This window comes from Trichoderma aggressivum (assembly GCF_033847375.1).
Source record: "Trichoderma aggressivum f. europaeum strain CBS 100526 chromosome Unknown scaffold_046, whole genome shotgun sequence".
Lineage (NCBI taxonomy): Eukaryota > Fungi > Ascomycota > Sordariomycetes > Hypocreales > Hypocreaceae > Trichoderma > Trichoderma aggressivum.
The window spans coordinates 126,718-154,683 of NW_026946412.1; the positions used below are offsets into that span (position 1 = coordinate 126,718).

Genomic DNA, 27,966 nt, shown 5'->3' on the forward strand with positions numbered 1-27,966 from the left:
AAGCTATTATATTGGCGGTTCCACGAGAAGAATTTGCCTGTAAATTGTCACTACGATGCAAAGTCTCGAGATGACCCCGTGCAATCGCAACGAGAACTGTCGACTTTGCCGACCAACGAATCACCACCACAACCATTGGTCATAGATCGAAATCTCACTTTACCAAAACTCGATTCAAATAGAGTTTCTGTTCTATCTAAGACCTTATCATACCGAGTCACCATACCGACAGTAGAAGCCCGGGTGCCGTCTCCAAGACGCGCTGGGGTGTCAACCGTACTTGAGAGTAGAGCAAAGTTCCCTAGCCCTCTTCAATTCGAAGAGGGAGAGGTTAAGAAGCCTTGTCCTCTCTGTCGAAAAAAGCCTCGACCCAAATCGACCAACACTCCTCTTCTCTCAGTATCGTCCGCATCACAGAATTTGGACGAGGTGCTGGTAACGTCGCCACCAGGGTCCAAGAATAACCTTAAGAGTACTAAAGAGGGCGCCAAAACAGTACTATCCGACGTTCCAGTGTCTGGATCTGGAGGGAGTTTATCAGAAGATCCAACGCCCCTGGAGTATGGCTGACTTAGGGACGGAGATAGTTGTTCCTATGAAGAACTCTGTGGTGAATCTTATGATGAATCACATCGCCGACCATCTGCAATTTCTAGCCTTGCTCACATTGCGATTATCAACAGAAAAGCTCGCGGATGGCGACATAATACATGTACCTTCTCCAGCTCGCAATCGAGTAGCAGCAGGGAAGGCTCTAGAAATCGGTGCACTCGGGACGACGAATTCAGAACCGATGTGGGAGAAGTCCCGGAAATAGATGAGAATGCATTCTTCGACAAACCGTCTGTATCAGGGACGGCCCCGAACCCAGCATTGTGACAGGATGAATGAATCAACCTAAGTCTCAAAAGTCTCGACTAGAAAGCGAAATCTCCAGATCCATCAATAAGCTATATTAGCTGTAACTATTCAATTTGCATCTCATTGTTCATTTTCATACCCCATAGTAAGCTGGCACGAATTCAATAGCCAACTGACGACGATTGTAATGCTATTCGTCAATTTGCTAATCATCCCAGATCCCCTTACCGCCGTAAACATTCCCTATTTGGATTCGAGTTTCATTCTTTGCCGAAATTGTCTCTACGGAGTTATTCGTCTGATCCTTGACCAGGATCTCTCGGTGAAGAACTCCCTCTGAGAAGGTGTTACCGACATGGAACTTTGCTCTGTCCTCCATCGTGATACTCCCGGCCGAATTTTTCGCTTCGATAGAATCTATTTTGCGTTCCACTGCGAGTTCTAGGGCTGGGTCGATATCACGAGCGGCGTCCTCAAGAGTCTTAAGGCTCAGCTCGTCATTGACCTCTCCAATCTCAATCTCGATAGACTTCTGGTAAGACGCCTCAAAAGGAAATAGCTTTTCCAGCTCGTCGACCCAGGAGGAAATTTGGTCAACGATATTCTCGAGGCTTTTCTTATCGTATAATGCCCACGCAGCTTTCTTAACAATGCTGATGCCTTTCTGTCTCCGACGAGCGGTGTCTTTGGAGCGTTTGTGCAGCCGTTGGAACAAGAGGTTCATATCATTGGTGTTATGAACCATTAGCTCTTCTTTATCAGCACGCTTCGCATATCGTCTTGATTTCTTCTGTGCAGACTCAAAACAATCTGCAATATCTTCGAGGATCCCCAATGCATCCTTTACAGCCTTGTCACTCGGTGCGGCAGATGCAAAGCGTATGTCGCTGTTGATCCCAACAGCCTCGCCCCATCGTCCTAGGCGAGTTTCTGCAACGTCTAGTTTCAGCTGGTATCTCTGGTAGTCCTCTCCGAAATGGCGGCCGAGCTGGATGTACTCGAACGTTTGGACGCAGTTGTTAAAGAGTGCTGCAACGCTCAGCGCGCCGGTCGCGATGCCAAAGATTTCGGCCATTTTCTATTATATAGTGAGCTCTCTGTGTAAGACTTATAGGAAAGAAATTGTTGATGCCTGACGAGCCGACTTGGTTAACGCATTCAACTGGCCATGGTGATGGGAAACTTGGGCCGCCATGCATGCATTGGGCATCAGAGCAGTCGCAAGGGATTTGTGACCAATGAATCGATCAGGCTGCCTCCAAACAAATCCTTGCCTGTCACGTCACGCATAACACTCGAGGGCTGAGATGCTGCGGGGTTTTCCATCCCAGAGCCTCTTAAATGCCTATGCCATTCACAAGACATAATAGCACAGGGGCATCAGCCTTCATGTTTGAGAGTCTACGGACATTGGGCTGCTTTCAGGCGAACAATCGTAAGACGATCTCAACATGGCAGACATGACATCGAATACGCATGTCGGCTCCGCCAACCTCAAAGGCAACGCAAAAGCCCATATTGGAAACGTGGTGAACATCTACCAGACGGAAGACCGCTGCCTTTCCGACCTGCGAATCACCGATCCCCGCGACGATAAAACTCGCATCGCGGCTACAAAAGGAGGTCTACTTGAAGATTCATACGGTTGGATCCTCGAGCACAGCGACTTTCGACAATGGCGCGACGACGAACAGAGTCGACTGCTCTGGATAAAGGGCGATCCCGGCAAGGGCAAGACGATGTTGCTCTGCGGTATCGTTGATGAGTTAACGCCCCGAACGAGACTCGAAGATAGAGAAGCCAACACAATATTATCCTACTTCTTCTGCCAGGCCGCCGACGAGCGCATCAACAGCGCCACAGCCGTGCTGAGAGGTCTCATCTACTTGATTGTGGAACAACAGCCGCCGCTTGTATCACACATACAGAAAAAATATAAACATGGAGGAGAAGATATTTTCAAAGATGTGAATGCATGGTCTGCATTATCAACAATTCTCTTAAATATCTTAGAAGATACAAGCTTAAAGCAGACTTATGTGATCATTGACGCACTTGATGAATGCGTAACCGATTTACCAAAGCTGCTTGACTTTATCAACACGAAATCCGCCCTCCTTTCCCGCGTCAAATGGATAGTGTCTAGTCGTAACTGGCCTGACATTGAGGAGCGTCTCGATTCTTCTGCTCAGCAAATGAGGCTCTGTCTAGAGCTTAATGAAAAATCTATCTCAGCGGCCGTCAATACATATATCAAACACCAAGTCAAACAGTTGGCGCAGAAAAAGAAATTCAGCAACGAAACAAAGGATACTGTTCAGCGCTATTTGTCTTCCAACTCCAATGATACTTTCCTTTGGGTGGCATTAGTCTGCCAGAATCTAGAGAAAATGTCACTGCAAAATATCCTCGCAAAGCTAAAGGAGTTCCCACCTGGACTCGATGCTTTATACGAGAGGATGGTGAAGCAAATACATGACCTGGAGGATGTCAGTGATACTAAATTTTGTTGTCAGATCCTTGCGACCGTGTTGCTCGTATATCGGCCTGTTACAATGGCTGAGCTTGGCTCTCTTGTTGATTCCCCGGAAAATAATTTTACAGATGTTGAGTCAATCCATAGGGCAATAGGACTCTGTGGCTCATTTCTCACAGTGAGAGACAGCCAAGTCTATGTTATCCACCAGTCAGCCAAGGATTACTTGAGTGACAAGGCACTATCTACTACCTTCTTTCCGGGTCCCGCCGATGTTCACAACCACATCTTCTTGCGGTCTATTCAAACTATGTCCGTCACATTACGGCGGAATATGTATGATTTATCTTCTCCTGGGCTCTCGAGAAATGAAATTAAAGCACCAGATCCGGATCCGCTAAGCGGCATACGTTATTCTTGTATCTATTGGGTCGACCATTTCTGTGATATACACAGCAGTAATTGCCAATCTCAGAATAAAGTTGACGATGAGTCGTTTCAATCGGTCTTCCTATTCCTTCGAAAGTACTTCCTGTACTGGCTTGAGGCTTTAAGCCTCATGGGAACTATTCAAGATGGCATTGTTTCCATGGCGAGGTTGGAGGATCTGTTGAGAGTAAGTTTGTACCGCCAAAACAACTAAGAGTGAAACTGATTTATAAAGAAAAACTCGTCAGATAATCAAATTCGAGAGTTAACCCAGGACCTACGGTGGTTTCACCTTTTAAGATTAAAAAGGAGGGATATTTCAAGAGTAAGTATACATTATAGTACCAACAGCTGGAACAAAACTGATCAATAAAGGCAAAATTACCAGACCGCGAATTACTGAAACTTGCAAAAGACTCACGGCGGTTTATTCGGCAGAATAGTTCAATCATCGCGGATATTCCACTCCAGATATATACGTCAGCACTTATATTCAGCCCATTGAATAGCTTGATACGGAGGATGTTTGAATACGAACAACCTCGGTGGCTCAAGGTTATAACTACAGTAGAACATGATTGGCGGCCTCATTTACAAACCCTCAAGGGCCATGGCAGTTCGGTTGAATCAGTTGCTTTTTCACCAGATGGCCGTTACCTTGCATCAGGGTCAGGCGATAACACTATAAAGATCTGGGACACAATAATGGGTAAAGAACAACAAACCCTCAAAGGCCATAACGATTTGGTCCGATCAGTTGCATTTTCAGCAAATAGCCGCTACCTTATATCATCATCAGAAGATAAGACTATAAAGATATGGGATACAGCGAAAGGCAAAGAGCAACAAAACCTCAAGGGCCATAAGGATCAGGTCTCATCAGTTGCTTTTTCACCAGATGGCCGTTACCTTGCATCAGGGTCAAATGATAACACTATAAAGATCTGGAACGCAATAACGGGTAAAGAACAACAAACCCTCAAAGGCCATAACGATTGGGTCCGATCCGTTGCATTTTCAGCAAATAGCCGCTACCTTATATCATCATCGGATGATAAGACTATAAAGATATGGGATACAGCAATAGGCAAAGAGCAACAAACCCTTAAGGGCCATGGGGATTGGGTCTTATCAGTTGCTTTTTCACCAGATGGCCGTTACCTTGCATCAGGGTCAAACGATGACACTATAAAGATCTGGGATATATCAGGCAAAGAACAACAGACCCTTAAAGGCCATAAGGCTCGGGTCCGATCAGTTGCTTTTTCACCAGATGGCCGTTACCTTGCTTCAGCATCAAACGATAGGACTATAAAGATATGGGATATAACAGGCAAAGAAAAACAAACTCTTAAGGGCCATGAGGGTTGGGTCTCATCAGTTGCTTTTTCACCAGATGGTTATTACCTTGCCTCAGGGTCAGACGATAAGACCATAAAGATCTGGGACATGGCAAGTAAAGAAGAACAAACCCTCACAGGCCATAATGCTTGTGTCCGATCATTAGCTTTTTCAACAGATGGTCATTACCTCGCCTCAAGGTCAGACGATAAGACTGTAAAGATCTGGGATACTAAAACGGGCAAACAGCAGCAGACATTGGAGGTCAAATATGCAGTAGGTAGTATATCTTTCGATGCTACGAACTCATCCCTACGTACGGACAGTGGCCTTATAAAATTAGGTATAAAGCATAGAATTAAGGCCAATTCTTCGACGATAGCCCAATTCTTGTTTCCGGATACAGATGCCACGCAAGATGAGGATGAACAACAACGCACTTCCAATCATACTCAAAAGGCACACCGGTTTTGCTACGGCATAAGCAAAGACAAATGTTGGATCACATGGAATGAAGATCGCATACTTTGGCTTCCGCCCGAATACCAGCCTTGCGTGACGGAAGTATGGCCTGTGGTACCGCGCTTTACTCGGCCACAAGGGTCGTCAACAGACGTCGTTATGGCTCTGGGCACTACGTCTGGAAGAGTGGTGATAATGAGGTTGTCTGCTTTAGGACCGTATTAGGCGCCTTATTATAATCAGAGAGTAATCCGTTTTGTCCCTATTTCGAATGACTTTGTAAAGTGAAGCCTGTAGGAGGCTTGAGTCTTGCGCATAACTGGAGTAAACGGTTCAATCTTTGGTTTAATTTCAGGACATTTATTTTGTAAACCAAATTCATAATTCTACGACGCGATGAAAAACGCATAGTTGGTTAGTATATCAATCAGCTTAGTCTTTGCAGTTTTGAGAAAATTCAACCCGCCATACGTCGTCGTCTCAGGGTTAGGTATCTACAAATCCATCACAACTGATATATCATCATCCGCCTCCTAAAGGAGAGAGAAATCATCTCCGGGTTAACTGTACATACACATTTAACCGAAATCTCCTCATCATTGATTCATGCGCCACAGTTCGGACTCGGCCCCGGCTTCGCACTCGGTTTAATCCATGTTTGTTGCCGAAATTCAATCTCCCAAAGTACGGATACCCCGGAGCGCCCCATTCTTTACACGTCAAATTCCGTAAAAGATACCCAGCGTCGTAAGAGTGAGACCAGCCTCCGTGTAGTAGGACTGACTCCCATAGCTCGACCTTTCCTTTTTGACGGGCCAAGATCTTTCAGCTAAAACATGGTCGTCATCGGGTTACGCAGAGAGGGGAATTGGACCAAGGAATTGACGGCAATTTGGTTACACCGACGGATCGCCATTTAATATGCCTTTCAGGTGCTGTTTGTCTCGAGTGCCGAGCTACTAAAACTCGCATTCGGTTGGCAAAAGGCTTCGCAAACAAGCATCCGCATTGCCTTGCATCCGTTAAAGTTTCCCTTGCATAGTTTTGCTGGATACCCGTCAGAAGTTTGAGACAGGTTTCAAATCTCCAGCTTAAATATAAGCAAAGCAAGCCCCAGCTGTTCCGCTGGTCTCTTGAATACCACAATTCGAACCACAGCATCTCAAAGATGGGCACCAAGATGGATTTCCAACACTTTGCACCGCAGATCGACAAGATCTCCAAGGCGACACCGAGCCAAATGGCTTCTAATGCTCTCTGGAATGTCTGTCGCCCCATTGCATCTCATGAAATGCTGATTTCAGGCATCACAAATAAGACGAACTGGAAGAAGCCCCGGGCGCTGACACCAAATTTTCCGTAGGTTGTCCGCGATAACTTCTCCATCTCAACCTGGATGGCCATTGGAGCCGTTCTCCAGGGTCTCTTAGTTTTGTTCGCTCGACCTACTCTCGCAATCGCACCGTCAGTACTCGTCTTGCTTTATCGATTCTCCCACACGATGCTCATGCACTACGGCTTTGTTCGCAACACGCAGATGGAAGATGCCATCATGGGAAAGTATACTGTGCAGATCCCCGACAAGGACGGTAAACAGCCAAGTGAGCCGTCGGAGACAGGCATGGCCATCATCATGCTGGGCATGAGAAACAATTCGTGCGTTATTGCCGTCTATTTATTCCATCTGTCACGATAATTTCCTGCTAAGACGGTATCACAACAGCGCGCTCGGTATGTTTGGATCAGGCGCGCGGGATGCCTTCCTCACGTTTGGGGAGATGTTGAAGGATCTTGAGAATGATCCTGACTCCGGCTGTAAGGTCCCAAACTTTGTTCAACTCTATTCAATGATCCATGGCAATTCCCATAAGCTGACAGAAACTGCAGTTCTTGGTATGTGTGGGTATAGAGCTGCCAATGAGCGAGCGACGGTAAGTTATCCACGTTCAGTGGTACAGAACCATCACTCACATACTCTATAGTCCAATGGTTCCATGTCGGTTCTCTATTTCCGTAGCGTAGAGGATATCAATCGATTCGCTCACGCTCCACTTCATCGTAAGGCCTGGGATTGGTTTGTCGAATTGAGCAAGACGCATAAGCATTTGAGTATCATGCACGAAGTGTATTCAGCGCCAAAGAAGAACTGGGAGAACATCTTCATCAATTACCACCTCACAGGCATCGGTATGTAGCGACCTATTCTGACGAACCAAATGAAGCTAACAACGCCAGTAGGGAAAATTCTGAAACCCGTCATCATCAATGGAAAAGAGTATACGCCTATTGCCAATGCCCAACGTGGGCCATTAAGCACGCACAATGGACGAATCGGCAATTCGAGATCAGGTGCTGATGATAAAGATTATCTTATGAATGCTCAAGAGTGAATATTGCTCCTTTATTCTATACTGCATATGAAAGTTGGATAGATTGGACAAGAAGGGTTATCTGCTTTTGCCCACCCATTTTCCGCGGAGCCACACGGGCTCCGGATTACAGCTCTTCAAAGCGGTTCTCAACATGATGCTTTTATTCTTTTTTGTAATGAAATACTCAATTCTAGCTGCTGTGTCTACCCACTTGTGCCCCTCTCCAAGTCCACCTAACATGCGGCGCTGTTTTGAGCTGCGTCTGCCTAAAGACAAAGGCAAGGTATGGGGTAAAGCATCGACCAGTTATAATTGGCTTCAAAATATGTACTCAGAACGGTTTACGATGAATTGATGTTGTTCACTTCGAAATCTCTTGCAAGCCGTCAGAGGAACAAGGACCAGTTTCTCTTGTAGAGGAGTATATTTACAACTACAGGGGGGGGAATTAGCCATGATTATAAATACCAAGATTTACAACTAGATTACGCTCAATATTATCAATAATAAAGGCAATTCATTCGTTTCCTTCACCATGTGGCTCCTTAACTGTGAGGTTGAAAGTGCGGCTGTCTGCGGGTGAGTTGCGGCCGCAGATTGCGGCCGCAATACGGGCGCTTCTTCTGTAATTGCAGTCTTCCATCTCCTGAGACAACCCAAATCCCTATATCTCCCCATAAAACTTCAATCAATTGCAATCCATCACTACAGATTGATTGAGTAATATTATTAGATCAAATACATGGCGAATTACCAATCCCCCTTCCTGATGCCATCAAAGGCCGGCCCAAGCAGCAGGCCCATAGTATATAAGGGCAGACGAGGTCTCAGTAAATGAACATTATCTATCACAATCCATCGCAGACATACACTATTGTGTACTCAACTCACCAAGTCATTACCGATTCAAAATGCAAGTCCCCAGAGGCGACGGTACTCAAGGCAAGGGTAATGGTACTCGATTGCCCAAAGAAACTCTCGACCTCCTAGACGCCGTCGACTTCAGCGGCAAAACAATCTTGGTGACTGGAACTACCAATGGCCTCGGAGAAGCTGTCAGCAAGCATATTATTGTCCGCAACGTCGATAGGCTGATCATGGGCGTCCGGAATGTGCTTCGAGGCGAGGCGCTGAAGGTTAAACTGCTCGGCGACTCTGTTGTGGCAGCTGTAAACCCCAATGCCATTATTGATGTCTTTGAGCTTGAAATGGAAGATTACAAGAGTGTCGAAGCATTTGCTACTAAAGTTCAAGAGACGACACCTACACTCGATGTCGCCATCATGAATGCAGCTGTTGGTGGCCTACAGTACAGTACGGCGAAGCCAACTGGCCACGAGAAGATGCTACAGGTGGATGTGCTGTCTACCACTTACTTGGCTCTCAAATTAATTCCTCTTCTTGAGAAGACGGCCGAAGTCAAGGGCGCACCAAGCCGTCTCCTCATGGTTGGCAGCTGGACGCAGTTCGGCACCTCCATCGCCGAAGAGAAACTCACTCACGATGTGATCAAGCACCTTGATGACGAGGCCAATTTTGATCCTCGCAGATATCCTGACACTCAACTTCTCAACGGCTTAATTACCAACGAACTAGGCCAACGTCTTGACAAGAAGAAGGTCGTTGTAGTCGAGCCTACTCCTCCGTGGACTCTCACAAACTTTGGCGCAAGCTATCCTGAAGGACCAGCTAGGGAAGCTGCCAGAAAGATGATGGATGAAGTTGGATTGCCCGTCGATGAATCTGCGCTGACTTACATTGTTGCCATTGTCGCTAATGACGAGGTTCATGGCCAGTATCTCGACGATAACATGATTGCTCCGTAAGTGGTCTTCGAGCTGCCTAATTGAATGGCACATTCTCCGTTACTAACCTCATAAATCTAGTCGCTCTCCTTACTCTTTGAGCTCTGATGGCCAGACGCTGCAAAGGGAGCTCTGGAAGGAACTTGTGGAGGAGTTTGAGAAAGTTGACCCCACGATTAGCTCAGTCTCTGTCATTTAATCTGTCATTTATATCTCAAGATGTAGCTATACGTAAAAATTTCTCACTGGAGCAATTACTAGAAATTTTGTCTTTAGAGAAGTAGACTCTGTCATGTAATACGTACATCTACTTCACCAGCGTTAAACGCTGCTTCTCCCAAGTCTATCATACGTTTAGATAGGAGCCACGGATAGCTGCTTAAAACCATACATTCCATATACCCATCTAACAGTGAAATAAAATTGTGGACACATTTCCCCAAAGGCAAAGGCTGACGAATTCAGCTTGAATTAGCATCAACCATGACGCCTAGACACCAGCCAAAAGAGCCCGATTAAGGTGATGACATCATGATGCCATCAAGAAGGAGTAAAGTGTTTTTCCCTTTTTATATATATGTCCTGTATACGCGCAAAATCCTACCTCAAATGGCGATACCGACTCGAACTTTGACTTATAATGGGTAGATGCAATATGTACGGAAACCATCATCATGCTGCGGCCGTCGACAAATGGATACGTGTGGTGCTTACGTGATGCGCTTTACGAGGACAATTCCGACTCTTTCAACAACACGCTTCTCATCAACAGCACCTTTACAGGGATGGCCTTTAACATTTTCTATCCGCTCATTTATTTGACATACCTTTCTTTCCAATTTGCGAGGTTCTTTACAATACGCATCTTCCGGCTGGTAATGGCTCCCGTGAGGGGAAAGCCCGACATTGCGTCAAACGCGTGCTATTCATGCAAGACGAGAAAACGGCGGTGCGACAAGAAGCTTCCACAATGTCTCGAGTGCACAAAGTAGGCAAACCGCTCTTATTGACATATCATGAATCGGATATCGTTCACAACTGAGGAATAGAGCTGATGCAAGAGCAGGAAAAAGCGGCGCTGCAACTATGACTATGTTAACAAGATCTCACCCGTCAACTCTGAGCAATCGGATTCCTTTGAGGAAAACTATCTCTCAGTTCAATCAATAATCTGCCCCCCAAATCCATATACCCTTCCACCTTCCACTTTTCCGGCCTTGTATTTCGTCGATCCATCCGTCTTTCACAATCATCATGTCGAATTACCCAGAGCCAGCATACCGAGCTATGTTGCCGGAGAGCTCGGCAGCAACCAACAGCAGGAACAAATCGGTCGCCTTTTCTTTCACACCATTCATTCCTGGTTCCCCATGGTGTCTCGAAAACGCTTTTACGACGACTTGCATGTGTCCGCTGAAGGTGACACCACGGCTGCTGACTTGGGCTTCTTGTTGTTAGCCATGAAGCTGATGACTTGGCGCCCTCCTTCATCAGAAGGCGACGCTCCTGTGGTGAATCAGACAGCCAGAACGGCAACTTACCGCGCGGCAAAACAGTTCGGTTTTGAACTTGAAACGGCTGGGGTGATTTCTCTTCGTGTTCTTCAGGGCATGATTCTGGTGGCACTCTACGAGATCGGGCACGCAATCTATCCTGCTGCATTCATGTCGGTAGCAGCGAGTATACGGTACGCGCATGGCCTAGGGATACAACCTGGAGGAATGCAGAGGTTGAAACTACCGTTAACATGGGTGGAAGAAGAGGAACGGAAGAGGGTGTGGTGGTCTGCGTTCCTACTAGATCGGTGAGCTGAAGGACTACATGATACAAGATGTAATCATGCATTTCTAACCGTAGATTTAGACTCTCTGGCATGGCTTGTCCAGGCTGTCCAGCTGCGATTGATGAACCCAGACCAGAGGATCCTCTACCCACGGACGATGCGCTATGGGACGAAGGAGTAGGTATCTTGATCACGAATACATTCACCCTATAACAAGGCTAATGTATCTTGCAGGCTACAAAAGTGCCCTTTTCCCCCTTACTAAAAAACCCCGTCAGCATGGAGTTTGGGAGGTTTGCATTGCTGATACAAGCCTTCGTGCTACTATCCAAAGTGTTGCGGCTCACATCCTCGCGAGATGAACAATCACACCTTCTAAAGGACGAGGCACAGCAATTAGAACGCACAGTCAAGGCACTGCTTTACTTTGGACAGATGGAGTGCAAATGGCGAAACGGGGTTCCAAGCTGTGAGCTTCACTCAATCTCTCACATGTGAGTCATTATACCCCCAAGTCGCTACAGAAGAGCCAAAGCTGACCAGTTTGAATGCAAAGCTCTTTGATCACAATGTACACCTCCTCAAAGATTCCTGTTGAGATGCCGGATAATTTTGTAGAGCCTCTTGCAGACGTCTTGAACAGTTCCAATTACGAACACATGGTGACCGCAGCGCGCCGCGGACGAGACGAAATTTCGCCCTTTTTAATACAGATCTTATACCAGACATCAGTCCAACTCTTGAAGAGAGAACGTCCTAAAAACGGAGGAGACTGGGGCGAAACTCGCGTAGAGAAGCTCAAGGGCGCGTTGATGTGGCTGGACAAGAGGTGGCAGCTCGCAGGTAAGCTGCTTATTCGAGTCAAATTATTCGAAAGCGAGATCCATGAAGCTAACGGACGTCGCTTAGGAGTTTTCCGTCAGGCGCTAGAAGCCCAGCAAATCGCCTTGTCGAGAGAGACTTGATTTGTTGATTTGTTGATTAGTTGACAAAGTGGTGCGACGCCGACGGGGATGTTGATGGGGGCTTACCAATTGCTGCACCTTTGTCGATATAGTGAGGACATTTGGAGACTGTACATACTAATCACCGGACATAGTCGCACAGGTATAATACACTATTTCAAATAAATTTGAGGACTAGGACGTCGGTGGACACATGCACATGGACGAGTTATCGGTAATACTAATAGAAGCGCACAAAAACATCGCAATGTTGTACAGTGAATCAGCTTACTAAACGTCCTTATTCAATAGAGGATGGACTTGTCTTTTGATCTTTTAAGATGTGCTTATAGGTTGAAGCAATATCACGAGCTGTGCGGCTCACTCAGTGGAGAGCTATCAAATCCCTGTATAAGCGCGTTGTCATGATTTTGAACTCTGCACTGTAACGTTTATCCCACTATCGAGCATCTTCCAATATGCCCCAAGTGTATATAGCAACTCCAACTTGACTAGCCAAAAGAGCAATACATCCATTGGGGCAACAGATTACTTCAACAACTGTGGCGGTGCCAGTCTAAGAGATAACAAGCTCCAGCACTAAAACCTGAAGCTTACCGACAGACCGACCGAAATGGATGCTTGCTTTGTCATTGGCCCGTATTCCAAGCGTCGTCAATCCTTCGTAATTCATCTCATCATCACACGACTCTTCACTATCAATTTGCCTCCCCTCTTCAACCGCAGTTTCACAACCTTCAACCCCCAGTCCATGAGTTCACCGTAGCCTCGCTTCTCTTCTTCAACCGCCATGTCCAACAAAGGCGAGAGCGTCATCCTCCCCAGCAACGCCGTCTTCCTGGTCCACAAGGTCGGCAGCTCTAAACCCGGGCGCGAGATTCAATGGGAGACTCGGTCCAAGACGATGCGCGCAGCTCCCGACCCAACGCCCCTGACAACTACAGCACCAAGCGCAAGTAAAAGCGTCAAGGCCAAAAGCGACGCTGCCGACGGAGCATCGTGGGAGTTTGTCTCCTACACGCCTCGCAAGGACCAGCAGCTAGCAAGGCGACCAAAAGACAAGCGCAGGCGGCGCAATGAAGGCCCAACCGTCTCACCCAAAGAGCGATCCGTTGTCGTTCCCGTAAGACAGCAGCCGAAGTTGTCGTTGACTCAGAATCCAGCAGGCGGCATGTTTCCGGATCTGCCTGTGACCCTGGTTGGGCATGCGCTGCTTTATATCAACTTTTGTATGCTGCTTTACCATTTAATGACTGCATCTCAGAATAACTAACTGCGAGAACAAAGATTTCCACTCAATAGCCACTGACGCTTACACCCTTCCATGCCTGCTCTTCAACCCGGCCAAAAGGGACTGGTTCCCCAGAATGATGCAGGATGAAGCCTGGCGGTGCATCATCCTATCTCTATCCGCCAGCTCGCTTGCTGCGGTGACGGGAAACTCTTCCAACTATGTAGATTCCCACAGTCTTCTCGATGAAGCACTGCGGCAGCTCAAGGTTCGCGTCGCATCCGGCGCCCTTCCCTCTGATCAAACTCTGGGGGCAATTTCGTGCCTGTCCATGTGGAGCGTAAGTTCCTGAAACCTCTCTATTTTTCAGATCGTATTTCCCTCGTCGGTCGCATCGGCTAACGTGGTCCAGAATGAACAAGGCAATTACGACAAGGCGTGGATTCACGCCAAAGGCCTTGCCGAACTCGTCAAGTTACGAGGAGGCTTCTCCAAGATTAACGAGGGGATGAGATCCAAGTTGTACCGGTAAGAATTGCAAATCCACTCTTGAATAGCTCTCACTAACAATATTCTGTCAGAGGCGTCTTTGATATCGCGGTAGACCTGGATAGACCCCCGCTTATAGAAGGTCTCTGTAACTCTCCAAGTACTGCCTCTCTAGATAGTCCATGGTCGGAGGAATCTGGATCCTCTCTATCTGAATGCCGGATTCCAATGAGTCTTTTCGGCATATTCCAGGATGTCTTACAAGTCAGTACCACCATTGGCGATGCAATGACTCGAAACATCAAGCTGGACACGACTTATCTCTACGAAACCGTCTTTGGGCTCTATAACCGCCTGCTCAACTGCCAATCCGACACAATGCCCAGTTGCGACAACAGCCTGAGAATATGCCTCATCTTATACATCAAATCCATCGTATCACAAGACCGCCTCAACGTGACATCGATGAATTTGGTTCGCAAGCTCCAGGCCTCCATCCAAGGTTGTCTACACTCTTCCGCACCGTTGACAAGGTGGAAGCTGTTCATCGGCGGCCTAGCCGCTACAGATGGAACTTCTGAGCAGCAGTGGTTCATCCAACGTCTGGCAACGGCCGTGTCAGAGAGCAACATGTCTGGCGAGGATGGCTGGAAGTCATTGCAGGCGGATCTGAGCGATATCTTGTGGGTTAAGCCAATCCATGAGACCGCTGGGCATAAACTGTGGCTACAGATTGAGGAAACTCGTTCTACTTGATTACAGATGCTCGTTTGACAATACAGGCTTGGGATTTGCTTGAAAATTGTATGTCCAACAATACACAGCTCAATCAACGTTACTTCATTGCTGAGAGATCGGATATGCGTCCCAAGTAGTTACGCACTTTAGCTATTCGCAACTGCTCCTCTGCTGAACCTCCCCATTCACACAACAGAGGAAATCAACCGCAATGGATGATGTAATTGGACATACTGCATCCAAAATAAATACATCCTGCAAGTACTCTCAGCAATCCAGCACGGCCATAGTTCGCCCATGAATCACGCTGCACTGAGCGCCACAAACAAAACAAATCCATCTTGATAACGACTATGGTTCATCCCACCAAAAGTATACCTGGTTACCACCGCAACGTGCAATGTTCACTCCGCAACCAGAGTTTGTTTAATCAACAAAACTGAGCTACTAAAGTTATTTCTGTGGTGTACGAGAAACCACCACAGGATTGCGTAACAAGAACTCTGATATGACGATAGTTTTACAATGAGTCACTGGTCGATGAAGCATCCTTTATCCAGGGGAAGTATAAAAGCAGTAATTGCGTTGTTGATAAACCAGTTGCTACCACTTTGCAAATGTCGAGATGAAAACATACAAGGAAATGCTTCTAGTCAACAAAATAGTATCACCTTTGTCCAACGGAAGAAACGTCAAAGACATTGAGCTACGTTATATAGTCGATAAGATATATCGTTTGATGTTATGTATTTCTCAATTGCTCTTCCGTCTTGTCATAGAATCAATGTTTATCTGAAGCAGCAATCTATTCTCCCACATCTCCGCAGTCTACGTAGTCAATGGCGCACTCCAGGACTATATTGAGTTCTATTCCACTTCATCCTATCTCTCATCTACCGAAACTATAGATAAGTCAAGTTCAAACGATAAACATCCAGAAGGTAATCTGAATTCAAACCCGCCTCTCTCTGCTAGCGCCTGGAAGCGGCTATATAAAGGGTCCTCGTCCCCCCAGCTCCCCTCTCCTTTCCTCATCTTAACACACACTCACACACACACACACACACACACCCAACCCAAGCTTTTTCCACACGCTCACATAATCCAAAGCTCACTCTCAGCAGTACAACCTCTCTTGTACCTCTCCACAAACATCCACCACTTCAAACAACAACGCCTCTCAACCTCACCCGCCACACCAAACCACAACATCGTCCAGCCATGTCTTCATCCGGACAAACAAACCAGCAAGCCATGGACGATTCCGTCCAAAAGAAACTCGCAGAGGAGCAGCGGATCAATGATCCTGTTGCCATGAGGAATCTGGCGGAGGACCTCTACAATTTCCAAATTAGGGACCAGATCCAATTCGTGGCACTGCCACAGTGGAGGAAGTATGACCGGCAAGCGGTGAGATGGGTGGTATCTGGGCCAGTAAAGGTCCCTCCATGGGCTCCAAAGAAGTAACTCGGTCGGGAGGGGGGGGGGGGGGGGGGGGGGCCAAGAAGGGAATTTGGGAGGATCATGGGGATACAGTTTGTTTGTTTACTTTGTTTGTTTACTTGATCAGAATCGTTCAAATGTTAAAATGAAAGTATATCTTACCTGCCAGAAGTCTATTATAATGGAACTGATTAACTCATACGCAAGATTTACGTACGTGTACATGCAGACAGCACCCCAAAACACTGTATAATCCTGTATTAAAAAGTACCTCGACTGTTTCCATCATGTCCCTCAACAAAGGAAGCTGGCCAAGCTACATGTACCCGGTCTGTCGTAATCTGGATCGGACTGAAGAGGAAGAGACAGAGAGCGTCCGAGTAGTGAGAAGGCCGCAAACGAGGTCCCATTGAAATAATGATAGGAAATTCATGTTTCAAGATGACTGTTGTAGCTTTCCGTCAAGCAACAGGCCTTGTATTGTTATTCCACAAGACACGTTGGCCATGAGCGACATCACTAACATCACTTCCTGCGATGTAAACGAGGTCATGAACACCCTGCAGAGTGTGGACGGAGTTTCTGCGGAATTCCTCCAGCGTATAATTCCGTCCTCTGTAGAGTTCGGCGAAGGTGCCCCATAACAGATGGTACTTTTCACGCTCTGTATATATACGATCCACAAGTCTATGGTAGATGAAAAGATTACATGACATGGTGCCCTACATAACTCCTCTTGCTCCCCTTTTGCTGCAATTGTATCCCTCTTTTATCACATCTCATAACTCATCACGTTCATGCGGCACGTCAGGCCGCCCGCTATCTTTGTGCAAGTCCACGCCCTTCTTAAGCCTCCACTTCTCCCAGAGGTCCCAGAATTCGCCCTCCATCTTCTGGTCCATCTGGTCGGGCAAGATGACTTCGTATGTAACGTATAGGTTTCCAAATTCGTGAGTGTGGTAGACGCTCTCGCCCTCCTCGTGCCACTTGGGCATACCCTCTCCAGCAACAGTTTCCACGTGTCCGCTCTGAATGACTTGACCCCGTTCGCGGCCAAGACGTACAACATGCTTGTCGAGGTGGGTGAGGTTGCGAGTCCAGCCGCCCATCCAGGCCTCGCGTAGGGAGAGGACTTCGGTCCAGTACAGGTCGTGGCCTTTACGCCGGAAGAAAGTACCGTCGACATGATCGGGGTTATCTTCGTAGGATGGAGCCTTCTCACCCAGGTTGACGATGAGATCGCCGGGAACCCAGTCGGGACTCTGATCGGCTTCGTTCTCGAACACCACTTTGGCGTCTCTTGCAACGCCTCTCTCCACGGTCAGGCTAATGGTCGCCAACTTGCGCTCGACGCGGCTGCCATGGCAGATGGGACACTTGTTCTTAATGGTCTTTCCCGAGCCGCCACAGTGATCGCAGCGAACCTGCATCTGCTGAAACATGCCAGGAACAAGCTGCTGCTTGACGATCCGGATACCGTGTCCACCGCAGACATTGCAGGTTTCGACCTTTCCGTCCGCGCTGCCTGATCCCTCGCACCTTTCGCAGATATGCTGCTTCTCCCACTGGAACTCGGTCGTTGCGCCGTTGTAAAAGTCGCGAAGGGAAATCTCTACTTGAACTTCGATGTTGCTGCCTCGGGGCTCGCGGTTGGATCTGCCAAAGTGACCGTGGCCACCAAAGAATCTGCTGAACAGGTCATAGGGATCGCCGCCGCCGCCGCCACCACCCTGGCGATGGGACTTGACGCCCTCGTGGCCATAGCGATCGTACACCTTGCGAAGCTCGGAATCGCTCAGGACTTCGTAGGCCTCGGACACTTGAACGAATTTCTCGTGCGCAGTTTCATCGCCTCTAAAACAACAGAGCAGTCAGTTGATGTTGGCAAGTAGAGAGGCTGGGTCTAGTCAGAGGGTGGCGTACGGGTTCTTGTCTGGGTGGTATTTCTTGGAGAGCTGGCGATACGCAGACTTGAGCTGCTTGTCTGTGGCAGATTTGTCGACTCCCAGAAGCTAATGCGAGCTGGTTAGCATGGTTGATACTCGAGGAGAAGAAGGAATCTTGTCGCACTTTGTAAAAGTCTTCGGCGCAGAACGCAAGCGATACCAGCGCCAGCAAGACGAAGATCGCCCCGCGAAGTATCATGATGCAGATGCTTTGTGAATTCCGCCAATGAGGTTCAAATTGAAAGAATAAAAAAGAAATTAAAAAGGGAATCAGAGATCTGAAGGGATCAAACAGCCAAATCTCCCCTTCTGAGCTGCTTTTGTGGCAGGGCTGTGCAAAAGGAAAGACGAGCTCGACACAAGGCCGAACGACGGTTTGTAAGTTCAAGTTTACAGCGTGTTAACATTTCCAGCGGCATTCAATGGGCCGAATTAGCCTGCAGCATGCATCATCGCCGATAAGCCGGTTGGCAGCGCTATCGCAGCGCGCCGATTGGCTGGCGGATGAACAGCGGACTAACGAGAGTCCCCAGCATCTCCATCTCCACTAAAATTCGACGCTGGCTCTCTACTTTAGGCAAGCATCGCGTCTCACTCCCACCTTGAACAAACTGGCCGCGGTCAAGCCAGAGAAACGAAACAAGGAGCATCATCATCATCTCTCTCTCTGCCTGGTTCAACCGAGGTGAGGCTTGTTACTGTTATTGTTCCAGTCCAGCCCAGCCCAGCCCAGCAGGATGAGTTCCAAGAAATACGCCTTTGTCCCGATGGACGACGGCGGTTCTTCCTCGGATCGCCACCAGGAGAGCCGCATGAGGTCGCGGCAGGAGTATCTCAAGAAGAGAGAGGCTGAGCGTCTGGCCCTGCTGAGGAGGCAAGTCGCCGAGGAGACGGTAGAGCTCAGGAGCGGCGTCAGGCTGTCGGAGAGGGAAAAGGCAGAGTTTGCAAAGAACAGAGAGCTGCTGCGCTTGGCCGAGGAGCGGCTGAGGATCGACGACCACCAGGATGGATACGTGATGCCAGAGGATTACATCACCGAAAAGGGGAAATTGGACCGGAAAAAGAAGGAAGAGGCGCTGTACAAACGCCATGTCGAGCGGGATGAGTACGGCCAGGAGAAGTTTGTCACCGAGCACGACGAGTGGGAGAGGGAGCAGACCACAAAAGCAAAGGCGCAGATCCAGGGCCGGGAACGGGAAAACGAAGACTACAGCTACGTCCTGGACGATGCCCAGTACATCCAGTGGAGCCTGGACTCGCGGATGCCAGGCGAGCGCAAGACTCTGACCAAGGAGCAGCAGTTTCTGGAAGCCCAGATCGAAGCAGCAGAGAAAAAGGCCCTGTCCATCCAGGAGACGAGAAAGAGTCTGCCCATCTACCAGTACCGGGATCAGTTCTTGGAAGCCTTGGAGCAGTACCAGATCCTTGTCATTGTAGGTGAAACCGGCAGTGGCAAGACTACTCAGCTGCCTCAGTATCTTCATGAGGCCGGTTATACAAAGAACGGCATGAAAGTTGGATGCACACAACCACGACGAGTGGCTGCCATGAGTGTAGCTGCTCGTGTTGCCGACGAAGTTGGTGTCAAGATTGGCCACGAAGTCGGCTACTCTATCCGATTCGAAGACTGCTCCAGCGAAAAGACAGTTCTCAAGTACATGACGGATGGTATGTTGCTGCGAGAGTTTATGACTGAGCCAGACTTGGCAGGGTACTCGGCCATCATGATCGACGAGGCCCACGAGCGGACGGTGCATACGGACATTTTGCTGGCCCTGGTGAAGGACCTGGCGAGAGAACGGAAAGACCTGAAGCTCCTCATCTCTTCTGCTACCATGAACGCCGAGAAGTTTGCGCAGTATTTCGACGACGCTCCCATCTTCAACATCCCGGGTCGACGCTATCCCGTTGACATTTACTATACCCCTGCTCCCGAGGCCAACTATCTAGCTGCCGCCATCACAACCGTGTTCCAGATCCATACAACCCAGGGCAAGGGAGACATTCTCATTTTCCTCACCGGACAAGACGAGATTGAAGCCGCCGAATTGGAAATTGCCGAGACAGCAAAGAAGCTAGGAAATCGCATCAAAGAACTCGTCATCTGTCCCATCTACGCCAACCTGCCATCGGAACTCCAGGCCAAGATTTTTGAGCCTACTCCCGATGGCGCGCGCAAAGTCGTACTGGCAACAAACATTGCCGAGACAAGTCTGACTATTGACGGCATTGTATATGTCATCGACCCCGGCTACGTCAAGGAGAATGTCTACAACCCAGCCACCGGCATGTCGAACCTAGTCGTCGTCCCTTGCTCTCGAGCATCAGCCAATCAGCGGAGTGGTCGTGCCGGACGTGTAGGGCCGGGCAAGTGCTTCCGATTGTATACCAAGTTTGCTTACATGAACGAGATGGAGGAGTCACCGCTGCCGGAAATCCAGCGGACAAACCTCAACGGTGTCGTGCTGCAGCTCAAGTCACTGGGCATCAACGAGCTTTTGGACTTTGAGTTTATGGATCCGCCTCCGACAGAGACTCTCATTGGTGCTTTGAACCAGCTGTTTGCCCTCCAGGCTCTCAACCACAAAGGCGAGCTGACCAAAATCGGTCGACAAATGGCCGAGTTTCCCACGGATCCCATGCTAGCAAAGGCCGTACTGGCAGCCGACAAAGAGGGTTGCGTAGAGGAGGTCCTCTCCATCGTCTCCATGCTGGGTGAAGCATCTGCGCTCTTCTTCAGACCAAAGGACAAGAAGATTCATGCCGATAGCGCCCGAAACCGCTTCACCATCAAAGACGGCGGCGACCACGTTACACTGCTCAACATCTGGAACCAGTGGGTCGACAGCGGCTTCTCACCCATCTGGGCCAAGGAGAACTTTCTGCAGCAGCGGTCTCTGACTCGCGCCCGAGATGTGCGAGACCAGCTAGCCAAGCTCTGTGAGCGTGTCGAGGTCGCTCCCTCGACATGCGGCGCCACCAACCTACGACCTATTAAGCGTGCCATCACGGCTGGATTCTTCCCCAACGCTGCACGCCTGCAGAAGAGCGGCGACAGCTACCGAACGGTCAAGAACAGCACGACTGTGTGGATTCATCCAAGCAGCGTGCTAATGTCAATAGACCCGCCAGAAAAGATGGTGATTTACTTTGAACTGGTGCAGACGACAAAGGAGTATATGCGCAGCGTGATGCCGATTGAGGCCGGATGGCTGGCCGAACTGGCGCCTCACTTTCACAAGAAGAAGGACATTGAGGCGTTGGAGGAAAAGAAGATGCCAAAGCAAGGGCGATGAGATTGATATTCCAGCACTCGCCCTTTTGTTTCATTCTCACATCTTGGTATAATGCTACATGCATACATAATATGACAATCGCAGAACAAAGGACGCTTAGTTTTCGGCCTCGTCCTCCCAACGGTACACGATCTCCGTCCTCATGGTATACTTGGTTCCTTCGATTACATCCGCTCCCTCGTGTAACAGCAGAGGATGCTGGAAAATGAGGACGCTGCCCGCTTTGGGATTGACATCCAGGCGCCGCTTCCGATCAGGCGACAAAAAGGCGGTTGCGCCACCGACTAGGCCTTCGTCGTTGAGGTAGACATGCAGGGTATAGTACGTCTCTATGATGGTGCCATCGGGGTTGTTGGCTCGGTACGCCGCGTCACAGTGTGCTGAGATGGCATGTTAGCTGCTGAAACATCCGGAAGGGTGGCAGAGAATATTCCGTCTCGCACGATTCTCAGCGAGTCTGCTCTACTTACGTCTGAAGAACATGCCAGGCGTGTACTTGAGGAAGCGCATCCGCTCGTTCAGCCCATGAAACTGCCATGTGCCCTTTCTGCCGCGGCTGTGGTCCGGCCTTGAGCACGGGGCTGTGGCAACCAGCTCTTGCAGTCCCTCGGCTTGAGCACAACGATCCCACAGACGGTCCACGAGAAGCTGCTTGTCCCAGATGATGCGGTCGCTGTTGCGGTAGCCCGGAGCCCGAGTTTCCACCCCGGGCGCGACGCTTACCAGAGCAGGTCTCCAGGGCGAGTCTTGCGGCTTTTCGCGCGGCGCCGAAGCCTCGGCCAGGGCAATCAGCTCCTCGCACTCTTGGCGGGAGAGGACGTTGTCGAGGATCCAGGCTTTGCACTTGGCATACTCCGGCACGTCGGACTCTTTCCACGGCACTGGGCGGAATGTGACGGGATCAGCGGCCGGGCCGGTGAGAAAGGATTCGGGAATGTCAACGGGGTTGGACGAATAATCCACGCGGATGAAGCCGTTGGCAGCCCGACTGGCAGACATGTTGGGCTGTTGTTCAGGCGCTGTAGAGGTAATGGATTTGAGGAGCCTGGAGAGCATGGTGTTGGTGTATAAGGAGTATGCGTAGCGTATATATATAATAATAATAATTGGAGGCTGAAAACGAACTGGGGCTTCACCGTAATTCTGGCCGCGGACTGCGTTGTGTGTTTGCCTAAAGCTGCTAAAAGATGCGACTTTATCTTATTATTGATCAATCCCGATCCCTGAAGCCCATGGGCGCGGGTGATCCTTTTATATACGTCACTTTGCTCAACATCAGACAACACGATAAGAATCTTACGGACAAGTGGCACAATCAGAGAGTAGCGAGAAAAGGGGAATGATTCAATTGGATTTCTGTCCTCTTGTGTTGAAGAACTCGGGGGAGGCAGTGCATCCTGTTGCCTAACGGGAGTGAGACGGTTGCAGGCGGAGCCCCCAGCCCAGCAACCGGCATGATTCCGGTTGACACATAACTTGAAACGTGGTTTACTTTGTTTTCGAGGACAATTTATTCAATGCTGAGTTATTCGAGTCAGGCTGAATATCGAAACAATTCGGGCAGCGAGCTGAACGCTGTGCACTTCCATTGGTATCACTGACTCACATTTCGCCTAGGTATACATAGCTAGGACTGTTGTGATTTCATATGGATTGGGGAGTTGAGCGAATACGTGGCTCTTTGACAAAGTCGGTCAATGCACAATTGTATACTCTGTTCTTTTCTCGTTATTGTGATGCTTCCGGCTGCTTGAAACGGCACACGTTGAAGCACTCGCTAAACAGACATACCCTGCATCTCAGCCTCACACATTCATTATTAAACGCAGTTTTTCATCAAACACTTATATCATACAAGTCATTCATCAAAATACAAGATGGAATAAACAAACTTCATTAAACAAAAGAAAACGAGTCATTTCATCCAATCTCCATCTCATTAAACCCCACCACTGATAACCACATCATCATCATCATCATCATCATCGTCATCATCATCATCATCATCATCATCATCATCAAAGAAAATCATCATCAAAGAAAATCATCATCAAAGAAAATCATCAATAATCATCAATAATCATAAGCACTCGCTTCTTTTCTATAAATCTGACCAAAAAGAAGAAAGGAAAACAAACAAGCCAAAAATCAAACTTTGTCCATCATTTCTTGTATCCGATATATATATTAAAAGAGAAAAAAAAAACAAATTCATCAATCATAACGTAGGTAAAAAACAGAAGAGAGACATGACATCGACACAAAACAGTAAGAAATATATCGTCATCAAAGTCGTCATCGTCATCAAATCATCCCAGTCATCTCCGCCTCTTGTGTCTCCTCTCCCTATCATCATCATCATCCTCAATCTGTCTGCGTCTCCCCTCTCCCTCACCACCACCACCACCACCACCAGGGGGTTGCAATACTCCCGCCAACGGTCCCGCCAACTGTCCCAGCATGTCACCACCGAGAACCTCCCCAATCACACTCACCCAGCTGCGTCGCCCCTCCAGAGCCCCCGTCACGTTTCTCACCAGTTTTTCGATTTGCTCGGGGTCAGTTCCGCCAAGCGCCCATCCGCCGTGGACATCCAAGCCGCCAGGCCGTTGTGCTGGACGGTGAAACTCGCCGCTTCGAGTAACGACGCGGCTCTTGCCGTGACGTCCGCCATCCAGTGGTTTACCATGCGAGTCGAAACGATCAGGTAGATTTTCAACATCGTCGTCTGAATCAGAGTGACGGTGTCTCCGACGTCTACCTTCGCCATCGCGGTTGGGAGAGCGGTCGTGCGTCGTGTCAGATGTTAATCGACGGTGGCGGCTCGACCGCTTGAATTGATTCTCGCGCCGCTTGTCGTCCTCAGGCTCGGAACTGTCTGATTCAGACTTGACGTCGTGCTCCTTTTTGTGCCTCTGCATTGTCTTGGAACTCGTCGGAGAAAGCGGTCCAAACGACACAGACTTTCTCCTACGAATGGGAAACACAATCGGGGGAATCTCGATGCGAGGCGGTGGCAGTGCCTTGAGCGGTTTTACAACCTCTAGCGCTACACGTTAGCTTCAATGGACGACTTTCCCCTGTAACAAAACCTGAACCAAACGGGATTCAAGGTAGTGCCGCACAAAAGTACGATTCAGACGCACCCTCATGTCGTCCACCTTTCTGATTAGGCAGACTGTTGCTTCTGGAGAGGTCACTCACTTGATCATTCGGGAAGATGCCGCCCGCCGGTGGTCCTGCAGGGGGAGGTCCGGGCGGAGGTGCCGGACCCGAAGTGGGCGGACCAGCCGGCGGTGGAGGTGCGTAACCGGGTATTCCCGAGGAGTTGACGCGAAGCGGCGGTCCGGAGGGTGGCGGGGGACCGGCCGGCGGAGGCGGAGGAGCATACCCGTGGTAGTCTTGTGGCACGTAGGGGTGGTACTCCCGAGGTGGAGGCACGTTGGGATCAGTATATGGCGTGTAGCTGTGCTCTCGCGGCGGAACACCAACGGGCGGCGGGACCGCTGGCGGTGGAGGCGGAGCTGGGGGAGGAATGCTGGTAGGAGGGGGAGCGGTTCCGGGAGTGCTCGATCCCGGAGTCATGGGGTAAGGGGGGTAGTAGGCACCGCCAGAGGCAGTTGGGGGGGAGTGCGGCCTGCCTTGGTCAAAGAAGCCGCCGTTGGGAGGGACATCGGGATAGCCTGCACAAAGCTCAAAAGTAAGTTATCGTTTACAGACAGCCAGCTTTGCTGGGCTATGAGGGGTTGGGGGGATTCTCACGTTGTCCTTGCTCATCGCGCTCCCTTGAGCGCCTCTCCTTGGAGCGCCTCTCTCTCTTCTCCTCTCGTCTCTCGTCTCTCCGTTCCTCTCTCCTCACCTCGCGCCTCTCCTCTTCCTTTGCCTTCTTCTCTCTATCCTTGCGGTCCTTGTACGCTTTAATCCCAGCAGCCGCTGCGCCCGCGGCCGCTGCGTCTCGTAGCTCACTCCTGCTCCTGCTGCTGCTCCGCTTCCTCTCTTCATCGGATCCAGAAGAGGAAGGGTCTCTTTCACGTCTTCTCTGTCGGTTTCGTCGCCTCTCCTCGGCCTCGGATTCATATCCTTGGCCCGTGGGAGAGCGCGGATCGGGTGGTAGGGGATCGTGCCCGTACTCAATCAAGCCTAGCCCAGGATCAGCCGCGGTGTCGGAATAAAGGGATCTGGCCCTCGACCTGCTCCTGCTCCTGCTCCTGCTTCTGCTGGGAGAGTCGCGTCTATCATAATCGCGATCGTGATGATCGTCATCGCTGAATCCACGAGAGGTCGAAGCCTCTCTCTCTCTCTCCTTCTTCTTGTCGTGGTGGTCCTTCCACACCTTGCCGGCTATGCCAGCGGCGGCAGCGGCGCCGGCAAGCTCAGCGCCACGCCGCAACGTCGACTTGCTACGAGATCTGCTCCCATGTCGTGACTTGGATCGCGACTTTGACTTGTCGCGGAAATGCTTGACCAGGCCGGCGGCGGCGGCGGTCCCGACGGCGGCCTTGGCCAAGGTCGAAAGGCTGCGCTTACGGCTGGGTCGGCGCGAGCGAGAGCGAGAGCGAGAAGAATAGTCATCGCCGGAATAGTAGCCACGGCCCCGGCTGCGGCCCCGGCGTTTTTCTTCCTTTTCGGCTTTGCTGGCCTGGTGGTACTTGACGGCACCGGCCGCAGCGAGAGCAACCGCCGCAATGCCGAGACTCTTTTTGAGCGTAGAGTGGCGATCGGGGGATTCGTCGCCGTCTCCCCAGCGATCCTCGTATGCACTGTGAGCTCGCCTGATGGCCTCGGTCCCAAGAGCTCCCAGAGCAGCGCCGGCGAGGACCTTCTTGCCTCGACCCTCGGCGACCTCTCCGTACTCATTGGGACGACTTGAGAGCAGGGCAGTGATGCCAGCGCCGGCAAGGGCACCCTCGGCGAGGTGGCGCTTGTGGTGATCCGAGCTCTGGCTGCGGTTGCGGCGAACGGTGCGGCGAGAGTAGTAATAGTCATCCTCGTCGCTGTGGTAGTCATCGCGGCGGTGCTGGCGGCGGTCGCCGACCTCTCTCCGCTCACGGCGGTAATAATACTCTTCGTCGTAGGGAACACGGGCGATCTCCCGCTCGCCCTCTCTCTCCCTGAGCACAATGATGTTCGGGTCCTGTCTGGGAATGACAATCTGCTGCGGGGGCGCTTCCTGGACAATGATTTTCTGGTCCGGGGCGCGCTGGCGCACAACAACAGGCGAAGAGTGCTCCGGCTCTCGGTAATACTCGGTTTCCTTGCGATAACGCTCAACCTCGTGGCCGTGGTTGTCGTCGAAGCGCTCCTCAACCCTCTTTTCGATGCGCACGTCCTCATCATGATGGCGGGGGCGTCTCTCCCAGTCGCGGTCCGTCTCACGGCGCTCAACATCTCGCTCGTAAAAGACGGTGCGAGTGCGGTCGCCCTCAACATCGACGGCGGAGCGCGGCCTGTCGGGGACGTAGCGCTCTCTCCGCTCATACTCTACATAGTCGTTGTTGCGCTCTCCAGGACCGGAGTAGCGCGAGCGTCGTTCGTCGTCCATCTCAATAAACTTCTCAGTGCGGTCGTATCGTTCTATTCGCGGCTGGTTGACCTTGTATCGGGTAACGGTGGTGCTCTTGAAGCGCTCGTCGTCAGAATCACTTTCGCGGCGTTCTCGATAGACCCGGGTGGTTCTATAGTCGGCCATTGCTCCAGCCCAAGCACTGCCTATCTCACTGCCTAACTCTCTCTTTCTCTCGCAGTTCTCTTCACAGTGTCTGTCTTTGGTTGTCTGCTGCTTCTGCTGCCGTAGAGACGTCACTCAGAAGAGCTAAAGGTACCGGAAGATGAGGCGGGAAGAGAAAAGGCAGCCAGGCAACCAGAGGGACACAGTAAAAACAGTAGAAGGATCCCAGGAGGCTGAAGAGCACAAGGAGGGGTAACGGTTGTGTGTGGGAATGCAAAGGATATGACGCAGAAGAGTCGCAGAGGCCGAGGAACCCCTGCTGTAATAGGGCTTTTGGGTGTCGAGGCGGCACCAACGGAGGGAGCAGGATAACGTCAGGACAGTACCAATAGCGGGCCTCTTTGGCGGTGGGCAGCTGATGACGATGTTTCATTGGGGAGAGCAGAAGCTGCTCGAAGGGGTGGGCTGCTGACTTTGAGGCCTTGTGAGCCAGCTAACGGGGAGGCTAGACAGGGCCCTGGTAAGGCTAAGGCGAAGCTGTGATTTCTGCAGTCCAGTCTTTTGTGCCCGGCTGGGTCGTGGTCATGTCGGCTCGTCAGCTCGGGCATCTCGCAGCTGCTTCTGCTGTCTTGTCTCTTGTCTCGCCCTGTCTCGTCTTTGG

The 27,966-nt window shown here is 50.0% G+C and overlaps 11 protein-coding genes across 11 annotated transcripts; 7 read left to right on the forward strand and 4 right to left on the reverse strand.

Moving 5' to 3' along the window:
- Nucleotides 1-1,066: 1,066 nt before the first annotated feature.
- Triagg1_8862 (uncharacterized protein) lies at nt 1,067-1,936 on the reverse strand (the record flags this gene model as incomplete). The annotated part of the gene is made up of 1 exon (XM_062903755.1): nt 1,067-1,936. One exon carries the CDS (start codon nt 1,934-1,936, stop codon nt 1,067-1,069), a length of 870 nt encoding a protein of 289 aa, XP_062752162.1.
- Nucleotides 1,937-2,312: 376 nt separating this feature from the next.
- Triagg1_8863 (uncharacterized protein) lies at nt 2,313-3,980 on the forward strand (the record flags this gene model as incomplete). The annotated part of the gene is made up of 1 exon (XM_062903756.1): nt 2,313-3,980. One exon carries the CDS (start codon nt 2,313-2,315, stop codon nt 3,978-3,980), a length of 1,668 nt encoding a protein of 555 aa, XP_062752163.1.
- A 2,757-nt stretch (nt 3,981-6,737) lies between these two features.
- Nucleotides 6,738-7,959, forward strand: Triagg1_8864 (uncharacterized protein; the record flags this gene model as incomplete). Its single annotated transcript, XM_062903757.1, has 6 exons — nt 6,738-6,833; nt 6,933-7,225; nt 7,293-7,384; nt 7,457-7,500; nt 7,552-7,756; nt 7,805-7,959. The coding sequence occupies 6 exons, from the start codon at nt 6,738-6,740 to the stop codon at nt 7,957-7,959; spliced, it is 885 nt and encodes a 294-aa protein (XP_062752164.1).
- Nucleotides 7,960-8,852: 893 nt separating this feature from the next.
- On the forward strand, nt 8,853-9,945 carry Triagg1_8865 (uncharacterized protein; the record flags this gene model as incomplete). The annotated part of the gene is made up of 2 exons (XM_062903758.1): nt 8,853-9,763; nt 9,828-9,945. 2 exons carry the CDS (start codon nt 8,853-8,855, stop codon nt 9,943-9,945), a joined length of 1,029 nt encoding a protein of 342 aa, XP_062752165.1.
- Nucleotides 9,946-11,116: 1,171 nt separating this feature from the next.
- Triagg1_8866 (transcriptional regulator family: Fungal Specific TF) lies at nt 11,117-12,494 on the forward strand (the record flags this gene model as incomplete). Its single annotated transcript, XM_062903759.1, has 5 exons — nt 11,117-11,550; nt 11,610-11,706; nt 11,764-12,023; nt 12,086-12,372; nt 12,439-12,494. 5 exons carry the CDS (start codon nt 11,117-11,119, stop codon nt 12,492-12,494), a joined length of 1,134 nt encoding a protein of 377 aa, XP_062752166.1.
- A 790-nt stretch (nt 12,495-13,284) lies between these two features.
- On the forward strand, nt 13,285-14,970 carry Triagg1_8867 (transcriptional regulator family: Fungal Specific TF; the record flags this gene model as incomplete). Its single annotated transcript, XM_062903761.1, has 4 exons — nt 13,285-13,723; nt 13,782-14,065; nt 14,138-14,253; nt 14,307-14,970. The coding sequence occupies 4 exons, from the start codon at nt 13,285-13,287 to the stop codon at nt 14,968-14,970; spliced, it is 1,503 nt and encodes a 500-aa protein (XP_062752167.1).
- Nucleotides 14,971-16,173: 1,203 nt separating this feature from the next.
- On the forward strand, nt 16,174-16,419 carry Triagg1_8868 (uncharacterized protein; the record flags this gene model as incomplete). Its single annotated transcript, XM_062903762.1, has 1 exon — nt 16,174-16,419. One exon carries the CDS (start codon nt 16,174-16,176, stop codon nt 16,417-16,419), a length of 246 nt encoding a protein of 81 aa, XP_062752168.1.
- Nucleotides 16,420-17,174: 755 nt separating this feature from the next.
- On the reverse strand, nt 17,175-18,540 carry Triagg1_8869 (uncharacterized protein; the record flags this gene model as incomplete). The annotated part of the gene is made up of 3 exons (XM_062903763.1): nt 17,175-18,249; nt 18,319-18,407; nt 18,466-18,540. The coding sequence occupies 3 exons, from the start codon at nt 18,538-18,540 to the stop codon at nt 17,175-17,177; spliced, it is 1,239 nt and encodes a 412-aa protein (XP_062752169.1).
- Nucleotides 18,541-19,078: 538 nt separating this feature from the next.
- Nucleotides 19,079-21,637, forward strand: Triagg1_8870 (uncharacterized protein; the record flags this gene model as incomplete). The annotated part of the gene is made up of 1 exon (XM_062903764.1): nt 19,079-21,637. One exon carries the CDS (start codon nt 19,079-19,081, stop codon nt 21,635-21,637), a length of 2,559 nt encoding a protein of 852 aa, XP_062752170.1.
- Nucleotides 21,638-21,733: 96 nt separating this feature from the next.
- Nucleotides 21,734-22,693, reverse strand: Triagg1_8871 (uncharacterized protein; the record flags this gene model as incomplete). The annotated part of the gene is made up of 2 exons (XM_062903765.1): nt 21,734-22,017; nt 22,108-22,693. The coding sequence occupies 2 exons, from the start codon at nt 22,691-22,693 to the stop codon at nt 21,734-21,736; spliced, it is 870 nt and encodes a 289-aa protein (XP_062752171.1).
- A 1,262-nt stretch (nt 22,694-23,955) lies between these two features.
- Nucleotides 23,956-27,738, reverse strand: Triagg1_8872 (uncharacterized protein; the record flags this gene model as incomplete). The annotated part of the gene is made up of 4 exons (XM_062903766.1): nt 23,956-24,680; nt 24,784-25,320; nt 25,400-27,422; nt 27,460-27,738. 4 exons carry the CDS (start codon nt 27,736-27,738, stop codon nt 23,956-23,958), a joined length of 3,564 nt encoding a protein of 1,187 aa, XP_062752172.1.
- Nucleotides 27,739-27,966: the final 228 nt, after the last annotated feature.